The 23,369-nt window shown below is 35.1% G+C and overlaps 1 protein-coding gene across 1 annotated transcript; it reads right to left on the bottom strand.

Moving 5' to 3' along the window:
* Nucleotides 1-23,027, bottom strand: LOC138936939 (uncharacterized). Its single transcript, XM_070302730.1, is given in 12 exon segments — nucleotides 1-176; nucleotides 551-719; nucleotides 972-1,195; nucleotides 1,345-1,506; nucleotides 7,567-7,654; nucleotides 8,267-8,470; nucleotides 9,077-9,362; nucleotides 10,366-10,390; nucleotides 10,393-10,468; nucleotides 18,981-19,530; nucleotides 21,690-21,798; nucleotides 22,937-23,027. Coding segments are annotated over 12 exon segments (2,109 nt in total). The 3' UTR covers nucleotides 1-51.
* Nucleotides 23,028-23,369: the final 342 nt, after the last annotated feature.

The following is a 23,369-nucleotide window of genomic DNA, read 5'->3' as shown; positions in this document are numbered from 1 at the left end:
GAAAAATAATATTTCAAAACTGCTCTTGTAAATAACTGAAGGAACTTTACATTAATTGACTGAATTAGATCTTTCTTTTCTTCCTCCTTCTCTATCTCCGCTTTCAGCAAGAAACTTAGATATTTTTTTAAAAATTTCATCTTTTGTTGCATTTGGTAACTTTCTTGATACTATATCTATAAACAAAAAGAAAACTTATGCAGATAATTTCTTTTGTTATAGTATAAAACAATAAGTATAAAAATAATTTTCTGTCCTCAAGATACACCAAATATAATAAGATTATTTATAGAAATTCCAAAGAGAAGAGAATAATCTCTTCAGTTGAAAAATAATATTTTATCAATTATATTCGTATTATATGTATAAACACACATCAAAAAATTATTGCTAATTTAAACCTAAAATAGAATATATTTGTATCAAAAACATAGTTTACTTCTAATTAGAATCAAAAAATTTATACCTCAAATACTTTTATGGAGTCATTTTAATAATTTTTTTTTAAAGTACGATTTTAAGCATTAGTATAATGCAAAAAAAGTAAAACAAAACTTATCAAATACTGCAGCAGCAATTTTTGTAGCAGAAAAATCACGCTTTTTTTTCTTCTCGCAACCACTAAACTGTATTGAAATGGCTTTTTTCATAATCAGTTTCATTACTGATGGCACCAACTGCTTAACTGTTTCGCCTGATGCAAGATTGAGATATTTTATCTGAAAATTAAAATATTGGTAAATATAATATAAATATTTATTTAAAATAAACAAGTTGCTTAGAATTATAGATTATATTACAATATATGTCTATTTCATTTTATGATAATATTATAAAGAAACTAATAATCTAAATTTCTGTATTCGTTTCTTTCTATGCAAAATATAATCTAGTATAACACATGCTCATCCCAAAATCTTGTAATATTAATCATTGAATTATTTCATTATTTTACTTTGTTATATTTTTACCAGAGAGACAAAATCCTCTTGAGAGTTTGCCAAGGAATCATCAATTTCGTTGAAAGATTCTATAGAAGTAATTGGAAGTAGCCGACTGAATTTATTTATGTTTATATTATCATTTGCTGTCAGTAAAGCATCTATTGCTCCTTTAATCTCTTGCTGATTTTTTCTTAATGTGGATATTTTAAATTTCACTTCTTCGATCATTGTAAAAATCTTTGTTAGAATCCCTGCGAAAAAAAAGATATGAAAGATATAACGCTTATACTAACAAAAACAATTGGATAAAAAGTATAATTTCTGCTTATAAAAATTGTAAATATTCTTATATAAAAAATTCTACAGTATAAGAATCGAGATGTAAGCAACGGAATCTCACCCTCTTTAATATGTTTGAAATTTTTTGGCCCTGTAACTGTGGTTTCTTCAGTTCTTACTGCAGCCATTTCTATTCTTTCGTTATTATATACAACATGGTTGTTTGTAATTTGATTATCTATTTGTAAATTTTCCTGATATCCAAATTGTGTTAGTGTAGAATCTTTAATGAGAAAATATACCAGATTTTAAAAACTTTTTGTAAAAGAATCTTGAATAATATGTTCAATAATTTCTTGACATAAAAATTAAAAAAAAAAAAAATTAGAAAATAGCTAAAATATATAATATGATTTTACTTAATAAATATACAGAATTATTGTAATAAACAATATAATGTTATTATATAATTATATAATATTTAAAATATATTATAAAATATGTAATATTATTTATATATTAATATAAATATCGATATTATAAAAAAATATACATACAATATTATATAAAATACTTAGAAGTTTAAAAATAATTTAAATACAGAAAATAATCAAAATAATCATCATTTTTCAATCATTTTTATTATATACATTCTCTAGGACTTCCGGTTGGAGAGTGACGAAGGAAAGTTAGACCCAGTCAGCCAGGTCTGTTCTAACAGATATTGCCAAGTGCTTGCTACAAATTATTGTCAGCAAAAAGGCTACAAATTTGGTACAAGAGTTGTTATTACCGATTAAGCTGGCAGATTGCCGGCAAGAATCAAGCAAAGCTTGCTAACATAACTACACAGCAAATTGGCGGCAGAAACCGAGCAAAGCTTGCTGACATGACTGACATCAAATTGTCGGCAAAAACTGAGCAGGATCTAGAGTGCGCAATCTGATGGCAAATTGGCAGCAAAAACCGAACAAAATCTGCAGCTTATTACAAAGTATTATAAAATAGTTCAGTCGCTTATCGCTATGCGGCGCGTTATTCATTATCTATACCCGTATTCAAATTCTTGTCATGAGTGTATATAAAGCCTACAAAATGCTAATAATATTATAATATATATATTTCTATCAGTTCAATTTTTGACATAATTCTTATATAGGAAATTCAGATATTGAATTGATTTTTGGCAAATCGGACAGATAATTGTTCGGTTTTCACTTATTCAAAACAATTTCTGTCCAAAAAGATCTTTAATTTTATAAATTAAGTTATTTGAATTTACTTATAAGTTTTAACATATTAATATATGATTTTATATAATGTCTAATTATCTAATGGTCATTTTATGACCAAAACTTATCATCATTTTGTTACTTAGGGTTAAGGCTTTAAATCTATTTAAATATATACTTTTATATGAATGGCCAAAAGCTGCAGAATTTGTTCGGTTTTTGCTGACAATCTGCTATCAGATTGTCTTGCGCAGATCTTGGTCGATTTTTGCCATCAATTTGGCGTCAAATCATGTCAAGCTTTGCTCGGTTTTTGCCGTCAATTTGCTATCAGGTTATGTCAACAAGCTTTGTCACCAAAACACAAGCTTAATGCGGACACAGATGGCACTGGATTTGTTACCAAATTTTGAGCGAATTTGATGCCAATTTGGCAACAATTTGTTATCAAATTGCTTACTGGGGAGTAGTTATAGAAGGAAGGAAATTGAGGTGATAATTGTGGAAGGAAGAGGAGAAAAACGGAGAATAGGGTGAAGTGAGAGAGAGGGTGACAAAAGGAAAGCAAGGAAGTGGAGGGAAAAGAGGAGGTGAAAGAAGAGCAGAGAAGAAAAGAGGAAAGTAGAGAAGGCGGTTTTAGGTTAGGACAGCAACCATTAAGGTGGAGGAGTGCGAGAAGCGGGAGCAATAAAGAAGGTCGGAGTGCGTAGAGGAAGAGATAGATGGCAGCTAAGGTAGGTAGGCCCACGGGAAGTAAAAATAAACAAAAAGAAAAAACACTAGAAAATTTCGGAATGAGCAGAGATCCGGAGAAGGAAATGGAAAGGAGAATAGAAGGTATAATGAGGATTTGTAAAGAGGAAACAGTGTCAGAAATGAGAGAACACTGTGAGAAACTAATGGAGAAACTAATGGGAAATATATTAAAGGAAATGCAAGAAGAAAGAGAGGCGAGAGAAGAGGAAAGAAGGAAGTGGAAAGAAGAAAGGAAAGAGATGCTAGAAAGAATACAAAATTTAGAGATGGTACAAGAAAAGAAGGAAAGAGAAGAAAGGAAGAAGAACATAGTTATAAGAGGAATAAATATTGAAAAAACAAATATAGAGAAAAGAATAGAAGAATTTGTAAAGGAAAAATTGGGAGTAGAAATAAAGATAGAGAAAGCATATGAGATAAAGGAGAGAGAAGGAAAGAAAGGGATAGTAGTGACAGTAGAGGAATGGGAGATGAAAAGAAACATAATGGTGAGGAAAAAGAATCTGGATAGAGGAATATATATAGACGATGACCTAACCAGGAGGGAAAGAGAGATCCAAGGAAGATTAAGAAGGAGGGCCAAAGAGGAGAAAGAAAAAGGAAAGGAAGTGAAAATAGGGTACAAGAAAATAAGTGTAAATGGAAAATGGTTTAAATGGAACGAAAAGGAAGATTGTTTAAATGAAGAGAAAGAGGAAGAGAAAGAAAGAAGAGGAAGGCAATAGGAAAAAGAGAAAAAAGAGAGAAGAGGAGAAAAAGGGGCAAGAATGTGTTTTTGGAATATAGCAGGAGTTACAAATAAAGATAAAGAGGTGTGGGAATACTTAAGCGGATTTGAGATGGTAGGGTTGATGGAAACGTGGATAGAGGAAGAGGGATGGAATAAAATAAAGGACAAACTGCCGAAAAATCTGGAATGGAAGTGTAGACCAGCAAAGAGAGAAAACAAAAAAGGGAGAGCAAAAGGAGGCATTATAACAGGAATAAGTAAAAGGATAACGACCTTGGAATACAAAGAATGGAGTGACAACATAGTGGAAAGGAGAATAAGATATGACGGGAGAGAGTGGAGAGTGATGACAGTGTACAGTCAGAATGTAAAAGAAACAATGCACACAATTTCAGAAGGAATGGAAGAGAACGAGGAAGGCGTATTGTTAATAGGAGGAGACTGGAACGCCAGAACAGGGGAGGAAGGGGGTTGGATAAACGAAGCGGTAAAAAAGGAGAGAGAAAGAAAATCGAAGGACAAGGTAATAAACGGAGAAGGAAGAAGACTAATAAGTGAAATTGAAGAAAGAGGATGGGTGATTTTAAATGGAAGCAAAGGAGAAGAAGGAGAATGGACATATATAGGAGAAAACGGAACATCAGTTATCGATTATATAATAGGAAACCAAGAGGCTACAGAGGAAGTAGAGAGTCTGAAAATAGGAGAAAGAACGGACTCGGATCACGTACCGTTGGAAGCGACATTATATGGAACAAGGGAAGAAGAAAAAGAAATAGAAGAGGAGAAAGAAATAGAAAGAAGAGAATGGAAAGAAGAAACAAAGGAAGAATACTTGAGGAGCTGTGAGGAGTGGACCAGTAAAGAAGAGGGGATTAAAGAATTATGGAAGAAAATAAAAGAGAAAGTAGAGGAAGCAATACCAAAGAAGAAGAAGAGGAGACATAAATGGAAGATAGGAGATAGAGTATGGCATGACAAGGAATGGAAAAACAAAAAGAGAGAATTAAGAAGGAGAATGAGAAAATGGAGGAAGGGAGAATGTGAAACGGAGGAATATATAAAGATGAGAAAAGAGTACAAAGAATGGTGCAAAGAAAAGAAAAAAGAATATGAGAAACAGGAAGAGGAAAAAATAGGGAAGATCAAGTCAGAACAAGAGGCATGGAAATATATAAACAGATTCAGAAAAAGAAGAGAAGAGATAAACGAAGAAATAGGCGAGGAAGAATGGAAAAGGCATTTTATGGGGATACTGGAGGGAGAAGAGCAATTGGCAGTATTAGAGGAAAAGGAAGCGGAAAGGGGAGAGGAAGAGGAAGAGGATGAAATAACAAGAGAGGAATTGATAAAGCAGCTGAAAAGATTGAGGAAAGGAAAAGCGCCAGGAGAGGATGGTTTGGAAAATGAAGTGTGGAGATACATGCCAAGAAGTATAGGAGAAGCAATGTGGAAAATGATAAAGAAAATATGGAAGGAAGGAGGAATACCGGAGGACTGGAAGAAAGGAGTAATATGCCCCATATTCAAAAAAGGAGAAAAGAAGGAGGTAAAGAATTACAGAGGTGTAACACTGATGGACACAGCATATAAGATTTACGCTAGCATTCTAAATGAGAGATTAATGGGAGAGATCGATGGCAAATTAGAAGAAGGTCAATTCGGGTTCAGAAGAGGAAGAGGGGTTATGGATGCTGTATATGTATTAAATCACGCAGTGGATAGAGAGGTAGGAAAAAAGAAAGGCAAGGTCTTTGCATGTTTCGCTGATTTGAAGGCGGCATTTGATAGAATAGACAGAAAAATACTGAGAGAAAGGATGGAGGAAATTGGGGTATCGAATAAGCTGAAAAAGAGAATAATGGAGACGTATAAGGAAACGAAGAACGTAATTAAGGTGGGAGAGAAATATACAGAAGAGTTTTGGACTAGGAAAGGAGTTAGACAAGGTTGTCCAATGAGCCCGACGCTATTCAACATCTACATAGCAGATCTGGAAGAAGAAATGGAAAGAGGACAGACGGGGGGAGTAATGGTAGGAAGAAGAAAGATATGGACGCTAATGTATGCGGACGACATAGTTTTACTGGCAGAGAGAGAAGGCGAGATGAAGGAAATGCTGAGGAGATTTAAGAAATATTTAGAGAAAAAAAGTCTAACATTAAGCTCGGAGAAGACAAAAGTGATGGTATTCGAAAAGGGGAAAGGAAGAACAAAGAAGAGGAGATGGAAATGGGGAGAGGAAGAATTGGAGGAAGTAAAAGAGTTTAGCTATTTAGGATACATTATGCAAAAAAATGGAGGAGCGGAGAAACATATCTTAGAAAGAAGAAGAAAAGCAATGATTGCAATGAAGAAAACGTGGAGCATAGGAGAGAGATTATTTAGGGAGGACTACATAAGAAGAATGAAGATGTTTGAAGCATTGGTGGAGAGTGTGAGTTTGTTTGGAGCAGAAATATGGGGATGGAGAAAAGAGGAAAGACTGGACGGAATTCAGAGAAAATACGTAAAATGGATACTAGGTCTGGAAAGGACAACGCCGAATTACATAGTAGTAGAGGAAGGAAAGTTAGTGAAAATTAAAGAGAAGGCGTTGAAAAGAGCACTGAAGTACGAAGAGAAAATAGGAACAACGAGGAAGAAACTGGTGGAAGAATGCTGGAAAGAGAGGAAGAAAGAGTGGGGGGCAGGAAGAGAAGGAAAATGGGCGAGAATAAGGAGGAAAATATTAGAGGAGGAAGGAGAGGGTACTGAGATAAGAGAAGGAAGCAGAGAAGAGGAGGAAAACACAGTACAAAAAATAATAGGGAAGATAAGAGAGAAAGAAAAGGCGGAAAGAAGGAAAAAGATAGAAGAGTCTACGTACAACAGAGAATACAAGAAGATAATAAAAGAAGAGAGAGCAGAATATCTAAGTAAGAGAATGAAGCAAAAAGATAGAAAAACGATAGCAAGGTTCAGGTGCGGCAATGAAGCAAGAGAAAAAGAATACTGGAAAGCAGAAGAGGAAAAAGTATGCAGGCTATGTAAGAAAGAGGTAGAAAGCATGTGGCATGTACTCAAGGAATGTGAAAAGACGGGACAGAAAGAGGAGATAGAAAAAGTGTTGGGGGAGGATGGACAAGGGCTGATAGTACTAAGGAGAATAGAAGAAGAAAGGAAGAAGGCGGCAGAGGAAGGATAGAGATGCGTTTATATTTATTTGTATATTTATTATTTTGATTTTGATTGTGTTTTTGATTCTTGATTTTATTTTATTTTATTTTATTTTATTGTAAAGTTTATCCAATTCTATTTTATATAGCCCCAGCGTCAATTGGAATTTGAATTATGAATTTGATTTTGGTTTTAATTTTGATTTTAATTTTAATTTTAATTTTAATTTTAGTTTTAATTTTAGTTTTAGTTTTAATTCTAGATTTAATCGAGTTCCTATTAAAGGCAAATCTAAGTTTAAATTTAAATTGAAATTTATATATAAGCGCAGAGTGGATGAAGAAAATTGTGTAACCGGAAGTTCGTCCTAAGCCGAAAGGCAAGGACTAAGCTCAAATAAAAAAATAAAAAAAATAATTATATACATTCTCTACATATATATGTATGTACAATATATACATCTTACCTTCAGATTCAGGAAAAGGTGGAACAACAGGACGTGTAGATAAATTTTCTGAGTCCGTAGTTTCATTCTTCTGAAATCGTTTTTTTGGCTATGTGAGTGGTTCTTTTTGTGTGCTTTCTTCATCAGAAGAAATACAAAATCGAGAAGGTTTTTTTTTCGGTCGTTTCAATGGAAGAAATGTCTCCCGGTCCGAGTCACTGCTTAAGTGAGATGTACCTCTGCCTTTTGAGCTTTTTTTCTGCATTAGCACAAGAGTGTCTATAAAAATACGTCAAATAATGAACGTAAAAAATTCAAGAAATAAAATGAAATAATAAAGTAAAATAAAAATTACATATAAAATTAAATTATGTAAAAACACTTTACCAATTTCGAATTACGCGATAAATATTTTGTAGAAAATTACTACATAATAATTAATTTGTTTCAAAATATGTTCCACATAATTTCCAACAAAAATTAAATTTGTATTGAAAAAATATTATAATTATACAAATATAAATCGAATATTAATCTTTAAAGTTGTACAAGATTTTATGGAAACATTGTTTTATATAGTATTATTTTCCATAAAAAAATATATCACAGTGATACAATGTCATTAATTTTTCATTAAATAAGATGTATACTATAAATGTGTATAATACTAGGAAATGCTCAATAACTTAATTATTCAATAGGAAATAAATAAAAAAATGACTATACCTGCTTGTCCCAAAACTCTTATCTTAACAGAAGACCAATCGGCAGTGGGTTCAGTACGACTCTTTAAATATCTTTTTAAGATTGACGGAATTATGCCTTTAGGCCACAAAGCAGTTTTATTATCAGGTAAAACCCAGGAAGAAGGAATAATTTCAACTGTGCTCTCTTCGATAAACTTTACTATTGAATAATTATTCATCTACGTATAAAAAATAATCATATTACATTTATACTATCTATCTTTCTGGAATAATTAAAGTATTTCTGCAATGGCTCAACATTTCTTATATACTGAACAATGCTATTACAAAAGTAGAAAAATGTGCAGAAATACATTTTTTATTAATAAAAATATATACTATACATGTATCAAATAAATGATTCTATATGAACATGTTAACGAAAGAATCATATATTTAAAAAATATATATATGGTACATATTATTAGCTTATTTAGGTTACATAGTGATTGTGTGTAAAAGAGGATATGCAATAAATCATGTATTGTCCTGAAATACAATACATTTGGCTTTTATTTGTGACAAATTAACTATTTTGAATGAATCCTGCAATTTATTAATTCTAAATATTTGTAATTTTTGAGATTCACAAGGATAATTGAAATAGTTATCGTATTTCGTAAACTGCTTACAAATTAAATTAGTATTTGTTGTGAACTTTTGATAATGATATTAAAAATCTATACAATAGTCCCATTTTTTAATAACGCATAACAATCAGAATCAGATTGATTACGAATTATGAAGTGAAATTTATCAAAAATTATTTCTTTATATTGATTTACAGAGCTTTCTACAACAAAAAGCGGTTCATGTTCGTGCTTATGTTTTAATTCCCGTTTAGAACTATATTTGGAAGAATTGAAATTGCTTTCCGAAAGTCGTCGCGATAATTGTGATAATGGTTTATTCCCAGAACGAAGAGATCTTTTTATCTTTCCAAGTAAATTTTCAAAATCAAAAGTACTTATATCATCCAATGGTTTGCCAAAATTTTTTACATCATCTGGAAGATGAATACGACTGTGAATATTATAAATTTTAGAGCCTGGTCCAAAAAAATCATCGTAACCCAGACAGCACAAGGATGTCCTTAGGACGTCCAAAGGGCAGCCAGGACATATATGTAGGATATCCTCAGGATATCCCATTGTAATCCTCAGATCTCCTCTGGATGTCCTGAGGAAGAGTAAATGATAGCCGTATATTGACCTCTGGAGAATCCAGGGAGATCCTGTGGAACATCCTAAGGATTTTTATAGGATATGTTAGGGATATTTTTCGTATGTTTTAAGGAGTAAATTTTAAAATTTAAAAATAAATTAAAATTATGTTTTGTTATTTACTGCCAATATTAAAAATAGTTCACCGTTCTTTAATATTTGAGGCTTTCGTGCTGTATATGAATATTTTAGGTTTGGCTCCCGGGTTTGAGTTGTGTAATATTTTCTAAACAATCCAATATCTGAATTCCCTATGTTGGGATTGCATCAGAAATTGAACTGATAGAAAATAATTACATTTGTAATTTCCTGTCAGTTGCTCTTTGCAAGCTTTATATAATTCTCATGACCAAATCTCAAATACGAGTTCGCGTGTCGCATAGCGGTAAACAAACAAACTAGCGGTTGAATACTATTGTTTGTAAAGTTTTTGAAATGTTGCGAATAGTAACATTTCTCATGAAATATTAAATAAATAATAATTTTGGATATATGAAAATGTGCGCATCAAATTCATTTATTAATATTAAACGAAATTAATGTTAACAATTAATTGCACATGTATATGTCCTCTGGAAATCCAAAAGACATCCAATATAATAGACAGGGCAGATATATCCTACGGACATCCAGGGGTTATCCACTGGACATTTATAAGACATTAATACTTATTATAATACTTAAGATTTCTAAATTATATTAAATAGCTGACACAATTAAAAGTAATTATGTATGCATATTAAATTTTTATAAATATATTTATAATAATATCTTAAAATATCCTACAAATGTCCTGAACCGTCCTGGACATATTCAGGATGATCCTGAGGATGTTTTGTGCTGTCTGGGAAGTCTTAACAAATTGTATTAACAAAGCTGCGCATAATTACATAATTGAACTGCTAACTTTGGATGAGAAAGAATAAATATAGCTGCATGAAGAATTTTAAAATGCCCAGATAGCCAAGTCTGTTCGAACAGATTTTGCCAAACGTCTGCTACACATTTTTGTCAGCAGAAAGATTCCAGATTGTATACAAAGTCTGTTATATCAGATAATGATAGCAGAATATCAGCAGAAATGTTACAAAACCTGCTGACATAATTTGACAGCAGATCAGTAGCAGAAACCGAGCAGGGTTTGCATAGAATTATTATAGCAAATAGCCAGCAGAAACCGAGCAGGATCTGCACAACGCAATTTGATGTCAAATTAATAGCAGAAATCGAGCAGGATCTGCGCGCGCGCAATCTGACGGCAGATTGGTAGCAGAAATCGAGCAAGATCTGCTAACATGACTTGATATCAGATTGTCGGCAGAAATCGAGCAAGATCTGCGCGCGCGCAATCTGATGGCAAATCGGCAGTAGAAATCAAACAGAATCTGCAGCTTTTAGCATTCATATAATTTATTAAAATAGTATAGTTTAGTCGCTTACAGCTATGCGGCGCACTATTCACTTTCTATATCCGTATTCAAGTTCTTGTCACGAGCGTATATAATGCCTGCAAAATGCTAATAACATCGTAATTATTTCTATCAGTTTAATTTCTGATACGACTCCCGTACCGGGAATTCAGATATTGAACTGATTTTTAGAAAATCAGACAGATAAATATCCGATTTTCACTTATTTGGAAAGAAATTATCCAAATAAGTGAAATCGTTCGTTATTATATCTTGTTGAGGTATTGAATATACTCGATAGACTTGCCGATTAAAATAATTTTATTTGGATTATAAATGGATTATAATTAATCGTGAATAACTGCGTAAAAAAGAGGAGAATAAACGAGCTCACGTTTCACAGGTGAGATTACATAAAAAAAACTGGGAGTATATAAAGATAGACAGAGCGACCTCTGTACTTGGTTGCTTTATCCACTAGTTACTTTGGTGACACACCAGAGCGCGCTAATCTGAACATTCCCACTCGTTCTGTGTGTCTTTATATTAAATTTAAAAGTGAATAATTAAATTTAAACTTATTGCATGACAAATTTTTAGTCAAAATATCAGCTAACCAATTTGAGCTTTCAATGTGTTTAACTTCAATCAACCCATTCTTTACTTGCTTACGGATGTAGTGAAATTTGACATCTACATGCTTTGTGCGTCTGTGGTAAATTGGATTTTGGATCAACAATTGTGCTGCTGCGTTATCACAGTAAAGAACAGTTGCATGTTCTTGGTGAATTCCGAGCTCGTTGAGTAGTCGTCGAGTCCACACTACTTCACTGCGTTACAGCGTCACACATCGCCACATATTCGGCATCAGTGGTTGATGTCGCGACAATACTTTGCTTCCTGCTCGACCAAATGACTGGACCGTTGTTGAACATTAGAACAACGCCGCTGATACTCTTTCGAGTGTCTGGGCATGATGCGTAGTCGCTGTCTGAGAAGGCCACCAATTGGTTCCTCTGATCACAATTTTCATCGAATGTGATGCCGACGTTGAGTGTTCTTTTCAAATATTTGAGTACTCGTTTTGCTGCATTCTAGTGAGCATTTGACGGTGTTTCAAGAAATTTGCTCAGAATACTGACCACATAACTAAGATCTGGTCTTGTAGCCATAGCGAGGTACATGATTGATCCCACGATTTGTCGATAAGGTACGTCTGCAATTGGTCCGGGTTGTCCGTTTTCATCAAGATTTCTGATCAGCTTGATGCTAGATTCCATTGGTGTCTGTGTTATGTTACAGTCTGACATACCAAACTTTTCGAGTATTGTCTTCATATACGCTGTTTGTGACAAGCGAATTTTCTTGGACTTCCTTTCTCGAATTATTTCAATACCCAAGTAGTATTTTGCAATTGAGCTTGTTATATCGAATTCCTTGCATATTTCATATAGAAGTTTCTTGATTTCAGTTTTCGATCGTCCTAGAACTAGTCTATTGTTAACCCATAATGTTACGTAAATGTCACAATTTTCGTTTGAATACACACATGGGTCTGCATTTGTTGGCTTGAAACCGAACTTCTTCATAAATGTGTCAAACCTAGAGTTCCACGCTTTTGGTGCTTGTGAAAGGCCATAAAGTGCTTTATTCAGTTTGCACACGTGTCCAGTGTTATCAGCAAAACCAATCGGCTGTTCCATAAATATAAGATCTTCGATCTCGCCATTTAAGAACGTTGACTTGACGTCCATCTGATACAACTCGAAATCGTTAGCGGCTGCGATTGAAAGTAGAATTCGAACTGACTCTAAACGTGCGACTGGAGAGTACGTTTGATCGAAATCGATGCCTTCGCGTAGCGAGCATCCTTTAACAACTAATCGCGCTTTGTACTTATCCAGTGATCCGTCTGGATTGGTTTTTATTCGAAAAACCCACCTGTTCTTGATTGGTTTGCAATCAGGAGGACATCATTCCACTAGTGTGTATGTATTATTTTGCTCCAATGCCTTTAATTCCGAATTCATTGACTGCTCTCACTGTTCCTTGTCTGGCAACGCTCGAGATTCTTCAACTGTCTGGGGAATTACGTTTGCAATAAAAGCTGTTGCGCTCATAGCAAAGTGCATTTTTGGTTTATTTTGAGCTTGATTACTTCCGGATTGTTCATCTTGAGCTTCTTTAACTTGCTTTCGTGTGCGCTTTGCAATAGCTTGATCTTTATTAGTAGTTGATTCTTGAGTTGGTTCAATTAATTGTTGCTGTACTTCTGCTTCAAAATCGAGATCAGGATTACTTGATTCTTTGACATCAGCTGGCACAAGAACTGCTTGTTGTTTAGATGGAGGCTCAACTATAATCACGTCTCGACTTACTTCGACTCGATTAGTACCTGGCAACCAGAGTCTGTACGCTTTACGTTTCGGCTCATAACCAACTAGAATCATCTGCTTACTTTTTGGTTCGAACTTTGAACGAAACTGTTCATTTACATGGACATACGCTTTACTTTCATAAACTCGAAGCTTTTCAATATTTGGCTTCTTACCAGTCCACAGTTCAGCATGTGTTTTCCCGTTGAGTCTCTTTAATGGCAACATATTTCGGATTAGAGCTGCAGTTTTACATGCCTCGGCCCACAATGCCAACGGCAAACCAGCTCCATTCAACATCGAATTTCTCCATTCGCCATCTCCACTATTGTCCGGTTTTGACGTTCAATTCGACCATTTTGAGCTGCACAATAAGGAGTAGAATATTCATGTACGATAGAGTGCTTGCGTAACAATGCTTTCATCTGTTTACTTGCGAACTCCTTAGCGTTATCTGATCTCACCCGCCGTATTTGATATCCAACTGCCTCTGCCTCACTGATCATATCGGCCATACTCTCCAATATTTCATCCTTTGTCTTTATCGCATATACATTAACAATACCTGTGTAGTCGTCACAAAATACAGCAAGTAATTTGTTTTTACCATAGCTTTCAACACTCATCGGACCACAGAGATCAAAATGGATCAATTCGGCTGGTCTTGAAGCACGTGTATCGCTTTCATTAAATGGCTTACAATAATGTTTACCAAAGATACATGCCTCGCAGAATTGATCATCACTTTCATTTCCTTTAAAATTTGTAACTACCATTCCGCTGACTGCATCACCTTTCATCATTTCTTGAATTGTCTTGTAGCTGCAATGACCACAACGTTCGTGCCATATTTGAAGAGATGCTCCGGTAACTGCTGCCGGAAATTTGCTTTTGATTCAACTTGAGTTTCAAAATGTAATGCATACAATCGGTCAGACACACGAAAACCAATAGCGACAACTTGATTATTTCTCATTAATTGTAAATTGTCCTTGCTGATCTTTGCTTCGATTCCATTATCAGCAGCTGAACCTAAGCTGAACAAGTTGCACCTGATCTCCGGCACGTACAGAACATTAATCAGTTTGTGTTTAATGATCTTATTATCAACATGTGCGCTTACTTGAATAGATCCACGACCTTTTGCATATACAACGCCACTGTTTCCTACGGTGATGGACAGCTTGTAACGATACGTTACTAGCCTCGCGGGCCGACCAGCCGCCCGCAATTCTGAGGCTCGGCGCCTATGGCGCCCCTAAACTTCCACATCCGTGTCTCGGCCCCACCACGCACCGACTCGCGTGAGTGGGAGGCCGGCCACCGGTATATAAGGCGCTCCGGCGAGTGACCGTGACCAGTTCCCGATCCCGACTTCTGTCACGAACAACTCTCCGGATCCCGAACCGACTCTCGCGTTATACCAGGCTACGGGCTTCCCGTAGTTAGGCCAGGCTTCCCGGTTGCTGGGACGGCGCATCCTGATACCCCGCGTTACACCAGGCTACGGGCTTCCCGTAGTTAGGCCGGGCTTCCCGGTTGCTGGGACGGCGCATCTTGATACCCCGCGTTACACCAGGTTACGGGCTTCCCGTAGTTAGGCCGGGCTTTCCGGTTGCTGGGACGGCGCCTCCTGCTAGTTAATAAGTCCGCATCGCGTTACCCCCTAAGACCGTTTGTATATACCGCGACCCGTTTGTACCGAAAGACCGCTTTGGTCTCCGCGCTCTAATAGATTCTAGTATCGCCTTGTATATACCGCGACCTATTTGTATCGTACGACCGCACTGTATATACCGCGCATTATAACTGTAGAGCCACATTACGATTTCCGTTAGTATCGCGCCGACTCCACCTGTACATCCGGCCTTCGGACTACACAAGCACGCTAGCCCTTCTAAGGGTAGGCCGCGGAAAGCGCCGACGCCCCGTCCTTCTCAGGATAAGGTGGTCAGGCCGTTGGAATTACGAACAAAGGCCACGCGACACCCGTAGTATTTAAGATCCAGTCTGTCCCGCTTAGAATAACCCTAGTTTACTCGCATGCGAACACCGCGATAGCAGAAACGTCCGCATGAGCCGCGTTCGCTTCCCGAGCTCCACGCGCACCAGCCACGGCGCGCAGCTCTGTACGCAAAACTCTGTACGCACCGCCCTGGCATGTCGCATTGTGAATAACCACCGCTCACGCGAAACTCTGTACGCACCGCTCCCGCATGTTTCATTGTACATATAATATAGCTCCATGTCAGACTTTGATAATCGCTTGAATAAACCTAATTGTTAACCACTTGTACCGAAGTAAAGTAAGTTGGAGTTTCCCCCTTCTCCCGAATCCTGGCACCGGCGAGCCTTGATCCGCGGCGTACGGGAAAGGAGAACCGTTACAAGCTGATTTTCGATAATCGGCTCAAACTCGCAGAGCCAGCTTCTATTCATTGTCATATGGTGGGACGCTCCTGAATCCGCCAACCAATCTTGTTCGTGATTTCCACTGACATTTGATGCCATCATAAGTGACAAACTATTTGCCATTGACGCGCTCGCCATTTGTTGTGTACCGTCCGTTTGCTTTTCAGCTTTCAGTTTTCTGCAATCTCGTTTCAAATGCTCCTTTTTTCCGCAATGATAGCAGTGTTGTGAGACGGGCCGGGTTTTCTCGCGCATGCGCGGCCATGATAACCATTAGCAACGACGTATCTATCTGCAGTAATGACAAGGTTATTAAATATTTTTTATTGTAACAGATATAAAAAATCAAAAAAGAAACCGATTAGCTAACGATACAGTCTCTTCAATTTGTATAGTTTGGTCTAGTTTTTAAGCTCAAAATATTAATTGTACTTATTTCGAAATTGATTCAAGACATCTAGAACTGCATAATGGATTAAATTTATATGGAGAAAAATGCAAATCTGATAATCTTTAATATATTTTTGCTTATTTATTTTGCTTTTTTTTTTACTCTTGCATAATAATTTTTATATACAGAATTTCAGATATGTAGAGCCAATATTTTTTAATGCATGCAATATAGATATATATATATATATATATATATATATAAAAGGAAAAATGTATAATATGTCTGTGTGTATATATATATATATATATATACACAGATATATTACACATTTTTTCTTAAATTACAAAAACTTTTGCAAAATTATGTACGGGTGGTCAATGGCACACCTTTTTATCCATATATATACTTCATTGATGCTACATTCGCCGCGCATGCGCGAGAAAACCCGGCCCATCTCACAACATCGAATGATAGCACTCACTTTTCTCCTTTTGTTTTTTCTTGCTGTCGGTTTTTACTTTAGCTGTTAAAGCTTGATTTTCATTTGAAGATTTCGATTCAATGTCACTGTTTGTTTCGATCATTAACAGTTGCTCTCTTAACTTTTCAAATGGTAACGTAGTACCGGCGGCGGCTTGAATCATATACGTGTGTTTAAAATGATCAAATCGTTTATCGTTTTTAATACTAATGCTGCATCAGTTACTTCTTCGCCGACCGTTTTCAGCTTTTGACTCAAAACTAGAAGCTTCGCACAATAGCTTGAAATCGTTTCGCTGCTCTCGAATTTTAACCTAAAAAATTCTTGTTGAAGCAAATACTTATTTTCGGACGTTTTCTGCTCATATATTGACTTAATTTTTGCCCAGATTTCTTGTGTTGATATGCAATCACGAATTGCAGCGTGATCGTCGCTCAAGCTATACGTTAGTATGCGACTCGCTTTTCCGTCTCGTTTATCCCATTCTATCACCTCCTTGCTTTGTCCGAGTGGACGTTTTTTCCCTCCTTCCATAACCGAAAGCACTCCTAAGCTTCTGGCACAAGACTTAACCTCGAATGACCATCTCTGATATGTGGCCTTCGACAAAGCAGGCAATTTCAGATCGTCGGTTTCGTTCCCCATCTTGGTTGCAAAGAAAACGACGTACACGAGACAACTTTTTACTTTTTAGCTTACTGAATTCACTATTTACTTTTAATCACGGCGTGCTCTGGGCCCATAACCTGTTGAGGTATTGAATATACTCGATAGACTTGCCGATTAAAGTAATTTTATTTGGATTATAAATGGATTATAATTAATCGTGAATAACTGCGTAAAAAAAAGGAGAATAAAGCTCACGCTTCACAGGTGAGATTACATAAAAAAAACTGGGAGTATATAAAGATAGACAGAGCGACCTCTGTACTTGGTTGCTTTATCAACTAGTTACTCTGGTGACACACCAGAGTGCGCTAATCTCAACACATATCTATTTAAGATATAAAATAGAAATTAACTTCCATATAAATAAAATATTTTAATTTTGATTTAATTTCATAAATTAATTATTCAAATTTTCATATATATATTACATTAATACATATTATTAATTGTTCGGAAGTTGACCTCGACGAGATCGCCCGAAACTTGAGAGTTGAGCGAGAAGCGGTGTGTAACGCGAATCCGTAGATCCGCTGGAGGACAAGGAGAGTTCAGAAAAGTCTCGAATGCAGATTGTTTTAACTATTCGTTTTATTTAAAATAATAGGAGCGAGCGACGGCACGTATTCCGCGATTCCGACGGAAATTTTCAAATTGTCCTGTTAATCACTGCCCCTTTTTCGCGGTTCGGAAATCTTGAGTAAGAGCTTCTTGCTAGAAACTCTCGCGAGAACGGAAATCTTAACCGCGAACGCTGGATGGAATTTAGTGCGAGGCAGAGGATATTCGCGATGCGGATAACGAGCGTTGACTCTCGGACTCCAAACAAGTCACTTTCACAATGTTTTAGCACGAAAAAAAAGAAAATGATACAGCGTGAGGTTTTCCCGAATTGACCGCCGTGAGAATATGTGCGCGATCGGATGCAAGACAATGCGAGTTTGAAACGAGTAAGCCTATTGCGTACACGACACGAGCGAGAATAATAGAGATGCAAATTGAGACGTGCGATTATTTTTGACTGGCTCGAATCGTTGTCGTAGGCAGACTAAATCCATCGACCGCGGAAGCTCGCGCTCTGCCGATGGGAATAACAAAGTTTTTTCGACGTCGAACCTTCGAGATCCAGCTGATTGTCACAGTTTTTCATTTCGAATATCACGCGATCACGCGCTGATCGGCTGATCGATGGTGTTTACCCTCGCTCGTGTTTTGATTTTGGCTCTTACCGTTCAGATTTGTCGGTTGAATTTACCGTTTAAATTTATCGATTAAATTCAACGTTTCGATTTTGAACATTAATATTATAAATTTATGTTATTAATACAAACGTCGGAAAATGACATCCCGTGAATGTGAGATATCAACTCATTTTTGAATCTTATGAGTCCTAACTTTAGGATTAACTCTAATTGGTTATTTTGTGACCAAAATTTACTGTCATTTTGCTACTTGGACTCGAGACCCTTTAAATGTTTAAATCCATTTAAATGTACCATTTTATATAAATGTCTAGAAATTGCTCGATTTCTGCTGTCAATCTGCCGTCAGATTGCGCGCAGGCTCTACGTGATTTCTGCTGTCAATCTGCTCACATTGCCTGTCAGCAGGCTCTGTCGACAAAACCTGAGCTTAATGTGGTCACAGATGGCTATGGTTTTGGCATGGAATTCTGATTAAATTTGCTGCCAATCTGCGCGCATGCTGCTAGCATTTTGCTATCTGGGTGGTCAATATGATTATTTGAAATAATTCCATTAATAACAAAAGGTCCAATATATAAGAGAAATAGACGTAATTCTGTAGCTTTCCAATTTTTAATTTTGTTTAAACTTCGCGGTTTTCTTGCAAAATCTACAGGAATATGCTTACGCAATGATTGTAATCTTTCTGACAAAAGATTAACTCTTCTTCCATCTAACTTACAATAATAATTATTTCCTTGCACTAACTGAAAAAGTATTCTTTTCATAATTCCTAAATATACTAAGTGCATTGAGTCCAATATAAATCTTGTAATCATAGGAAAATTCATTTCTGCTAAAGGTGAAACACCATTGTGATGCTCGAATTGCGTTTGTAGCAAAAAGTTTTCATTTGTTCTTAATTCAGTATTAATTTCGTTAAATATCGTCGCATTAAATGAATGAGCTCCTTTTTGTGTGCATCTTTCACAACCATAAAAACCAGTATGTCCTTTCACTTGTTTAATAAAGGCTCTAGCAGGTGCATCACAAATAAAACCCGAAATTGAAACTGAATATAATTTTGTATTAATACCCAGCAAACACAGATATATAACTGTAACATTGCCATAATGAAACGGAATGTAACAAGTAATATAACATATTTGTTACATGTAACATTTACGTTAGTTGTAATTTCCCACTCATACAAAATTGCAGTTATATAACAGGAATATAACATGTTACTAAAATGTTATATGATTGTTACAGTCATGTACATCCAAGTAGCAAACTGATGTCACAATGACAGTAAATTTTGGTCACAAAATGACCAATTAAACATCCTAAGTTAGGTCTCAAGCAAAAATTACGTCAATTTGTCACATCCACGGGACATCATCTTTTGATGTTTTTTTGGCAGCAGGACCAATTACAATAGTAACCTAACACATATTAATGTGATATATATTATAGGTAAATTTAAATAATTTAATTTATAAAATTAAAGATTTTATTTATATAAAAGTTAATTTCTGTTTTATATTTTAAGCAAATAATAACAAACGATTTTCACTTATTCGGATAGAAATTGTCCGAATAAATTAAAAACGGATATTATCTGTTCGATTTTTCAAAAATCAATTCAATATCTGAATTTCCTGATACGGGAATCGTATTAGAGATTGAATTGATAAAAATAATTACAATGTTATTAGCCGCATTTTGCAGGCTTTATATACGCTTATGACAAAAATTTGAATACGGGTATAGATAGCGAATAGCGCGCCCCATAGCGGTAAGCAAATGAACTATAATCTCAATATTAGTTACAACAGAACTTTATTTGGACGATCATAGGATGTCTTCAAAATTACATCTATGGCTAATCTAAGAAATGAGGCCTTTTAAACGTCAATTATTAGTCGCCGACATTATAGACCAAAAATAAATTATGTCGTCTTTTAACGTTACTCTGTTACTTGGGCTGTTACATTATAATATTACTCCCATGTTACATAGCAGTTATATTCTGGTGTTATATTGCATAAATAAAAGACACCCAGTCAGCCAGGTCTGTTCTAACAGATATTGCCAAGTGCTTGCTACAAATTATTGTCAGCAAAAAGGCTACAAATTTGGTACAAGAGTTGTTATTACCGATTAAGCTGGCAGATTGCCGGCAAGAATCAAGCAAAGCTTGCTAACATAACTACACAGCAAATTGGCGGCAGAAACCGAGCAAAGCTTGCTGACATGACTGACATCAGATTGTCGGCAAAAACTGAGCAGGATCTAGAGTGCGCAATTTGATGGCAAATTGGCAGCAAAAACCGAACAAAATCTGCAGCTTATTACAAAGTATTATAAAATAGTTCAGTCGCTAATCGCTTATTCATTATCTATACCCGTATTCAAATTCTTGTCATGAGTGTATATAAAGCCTACAAAATACTAATAATATTATAATATATATATTTCTATCAGTTCAATTTTTGACACAATTCTTATACAGGAAATTCAGATATTGAATTGATTTTTTGCAAATTGGACAGATAATTGTTCGATTTTCACTTATTCAAACAATTTCTGTCCAAAAAGATCTTTAATTTTATAAATTAAGTTACTTGAATTTACCTATATGTTTTAACATATTAACATATGATTTTATATAATATCTAATTATCTAATGGTCATTTTATGACCAAAACTTATCATCATTTTGTTACTTAGGGTTAAGGCTTTACATCTATTTAAATATATACTTTTATATGAATGGCCAAAAACTGCAGAATTTGTACGGTTTTTGCTGACAATCTGCTATCAGATTGTCTTGCGCAGATCTTGGTCGATTTTTGCCATCAATTTGGCGTCAAATCATGTCAAGCTTTGCTTGGTTTTTGCCGTCAATTTGCTGTCAGGTTATGTCAACAAGCTTTGTCACCAAAACACAAGCTTAATGCGGACACAGATGGCACTGGATTTGTTACCAAGTTTTGAGCGAATTTGATGCCAATTTGGCAACAATTTGTTATCAAATTGCTTACTGGGCAGTTATATAATATCAATATAAATTAGGTATAACAAATGTTACATTAAATGTTACTCCCATGTTACATAGCAGTTATATTCTGTTGTTATATTGCATAAATAAGAGACAGTTATATAATCTCAATATAAATTAGGCATAACAACTGTTACATTACATGTTATTCCCATGTTATATAACAGTTATATTCTGTGTTTGCTGTGTAGTTATTCCAACATCGCAAAGCGTCTTATATTCATGTATAAAATCTTTAAGATAATCATGTATATTTGAAGATTTTGATTGGCCACAATAAACAGCGACAATAAAAGGTTCTAATTTATACAAAGATTGATTTATTTTACAAAGTATCGGCCAAAATTAGATTGAAGAACTATTGACTAATGGTATTCCATCAATGTTAACAAATAGATTTATTTTTTGTAATGATTGTAGTACAGGTACTTTAGAAAATATTATTTTCAAATTATTAGCAAATCCCAAAATAATAGTATTTGCCATCATGCATATCAAGAACAACAGCTTTTCTTTGCGTTTTTAATAAAGTTCTAGCATCACTAGGCAAAGTAAAATTATATTTTTTCATACATACAAGAGAATTTACAGCTGTATGAGAAATTTTAAATTCAATAGCCCACTGAGCAAGGTCATTTGATAAGTTAGAGTTCGTGCGATCTTTAAATATATTACTATTATTACTAATATTATTAAAAAATTCTGCATTATGGTTATTACTATAACCTTCTTCAGTTATATCATCTTCAATTAAATAATTTTCTATTGAAGAACAAGATTCGTTATCAGATATATTATTTGCACCATAAAAAATGTTATCTATGTTTTCTATTATAGAATTATCGTCAAAAAAGTCAAATTCATCAAATTGTTGGCAATGCTCTGAAACATCAGAATCAAGAATATATTTTGTTTTGATAGTTTCTTTAGCAGTTTGACTATTATCAAGCTGAATTTCTCTTTCTTTCTGAAAACTATCTTCTGTTTCATTGTATTCATTATCTTGTATTTCAAGTGTTGCCAAATGTTTTTTTACTCTTTTATTTATTATTTGCCACTTGGCACGTCGTGCAATGACCAAGCTTATTAAATTTTACGTTTTAAAATCTCATTGTAGACGCCGCTTGCACGTAAAAAAATTTTAGTCGTAACCGTAAGACCGTAAGCGAATTGGTCAATCACGGTCAAATATTTTCATGACGTAATAAAAATGTTTGATTGTGATTAATCGATTTGCTTACGCCGGTTACGACCAACATTTTTTTACGCGCAATTATGAACCTGAAAAGTAACAACCTGAAAAGTAACAAAGACAGATTGTAGCGCGTAAAGCGATTTTTTTCGAACTTTGATTGGCAAGCAATAAATAACTGTCTGATACAGCCGAACAGAGGACTCGTTCGTTCGAACGAATATTCATTTTCAACTAATTGTTACGTCCTGGCGACTCCACGATTCCTTTCTTCCGCGACGTGCGGTAACGATCGTCATTTGGTGATAAGAACGAACCGTTCAATAAGCAAAGCATCTTGTGCCATACGTTTCTTTTAAACACTGTCAGTAACAATATCTACGAGTATCCGTGGGAAAGACGCAAGGAAATCGGTGATGGAAACCATGCTGGTCTTGAGATAAATAAAAAATAACAGCTACCCCTTGCAATAGAATTTCCGGCGGAAGAACAATGAGATAACAAGAACTTTTAACGAAATGTTTAATAAACTCAGCTGCATTAATACTGATAATAATTTTCTAACGGACAAGTAATAAACACAGCTGCATCAACGTTGACAAAAATAATTATAAGGAAGTAAGATCCTTTTCTAATCAGATCATATGCGCGAGGTTTCCCCGGAAAGGCTAATGTTTA

Source organism: Polyergus mexicanus, unplaced genomic scaffold (genome assembly GCF_030449975.1).
Source record: "Polyergus mexicanus isolate NDT 795.1 unplaced genomic scaffold, iyPolMexi1.0 SCAF_10, whole genome shotgun sequence".
Taxonomy (NCBI): Eukaryota; Metazoa; Arthropoda; class Insecta; order Hymenoptera; family Formicidae; genus Polyergus; species Polyergus mexicanus.
This window is presented reverse-complemented; position numbering and strand designations above follow the sequence as displayed.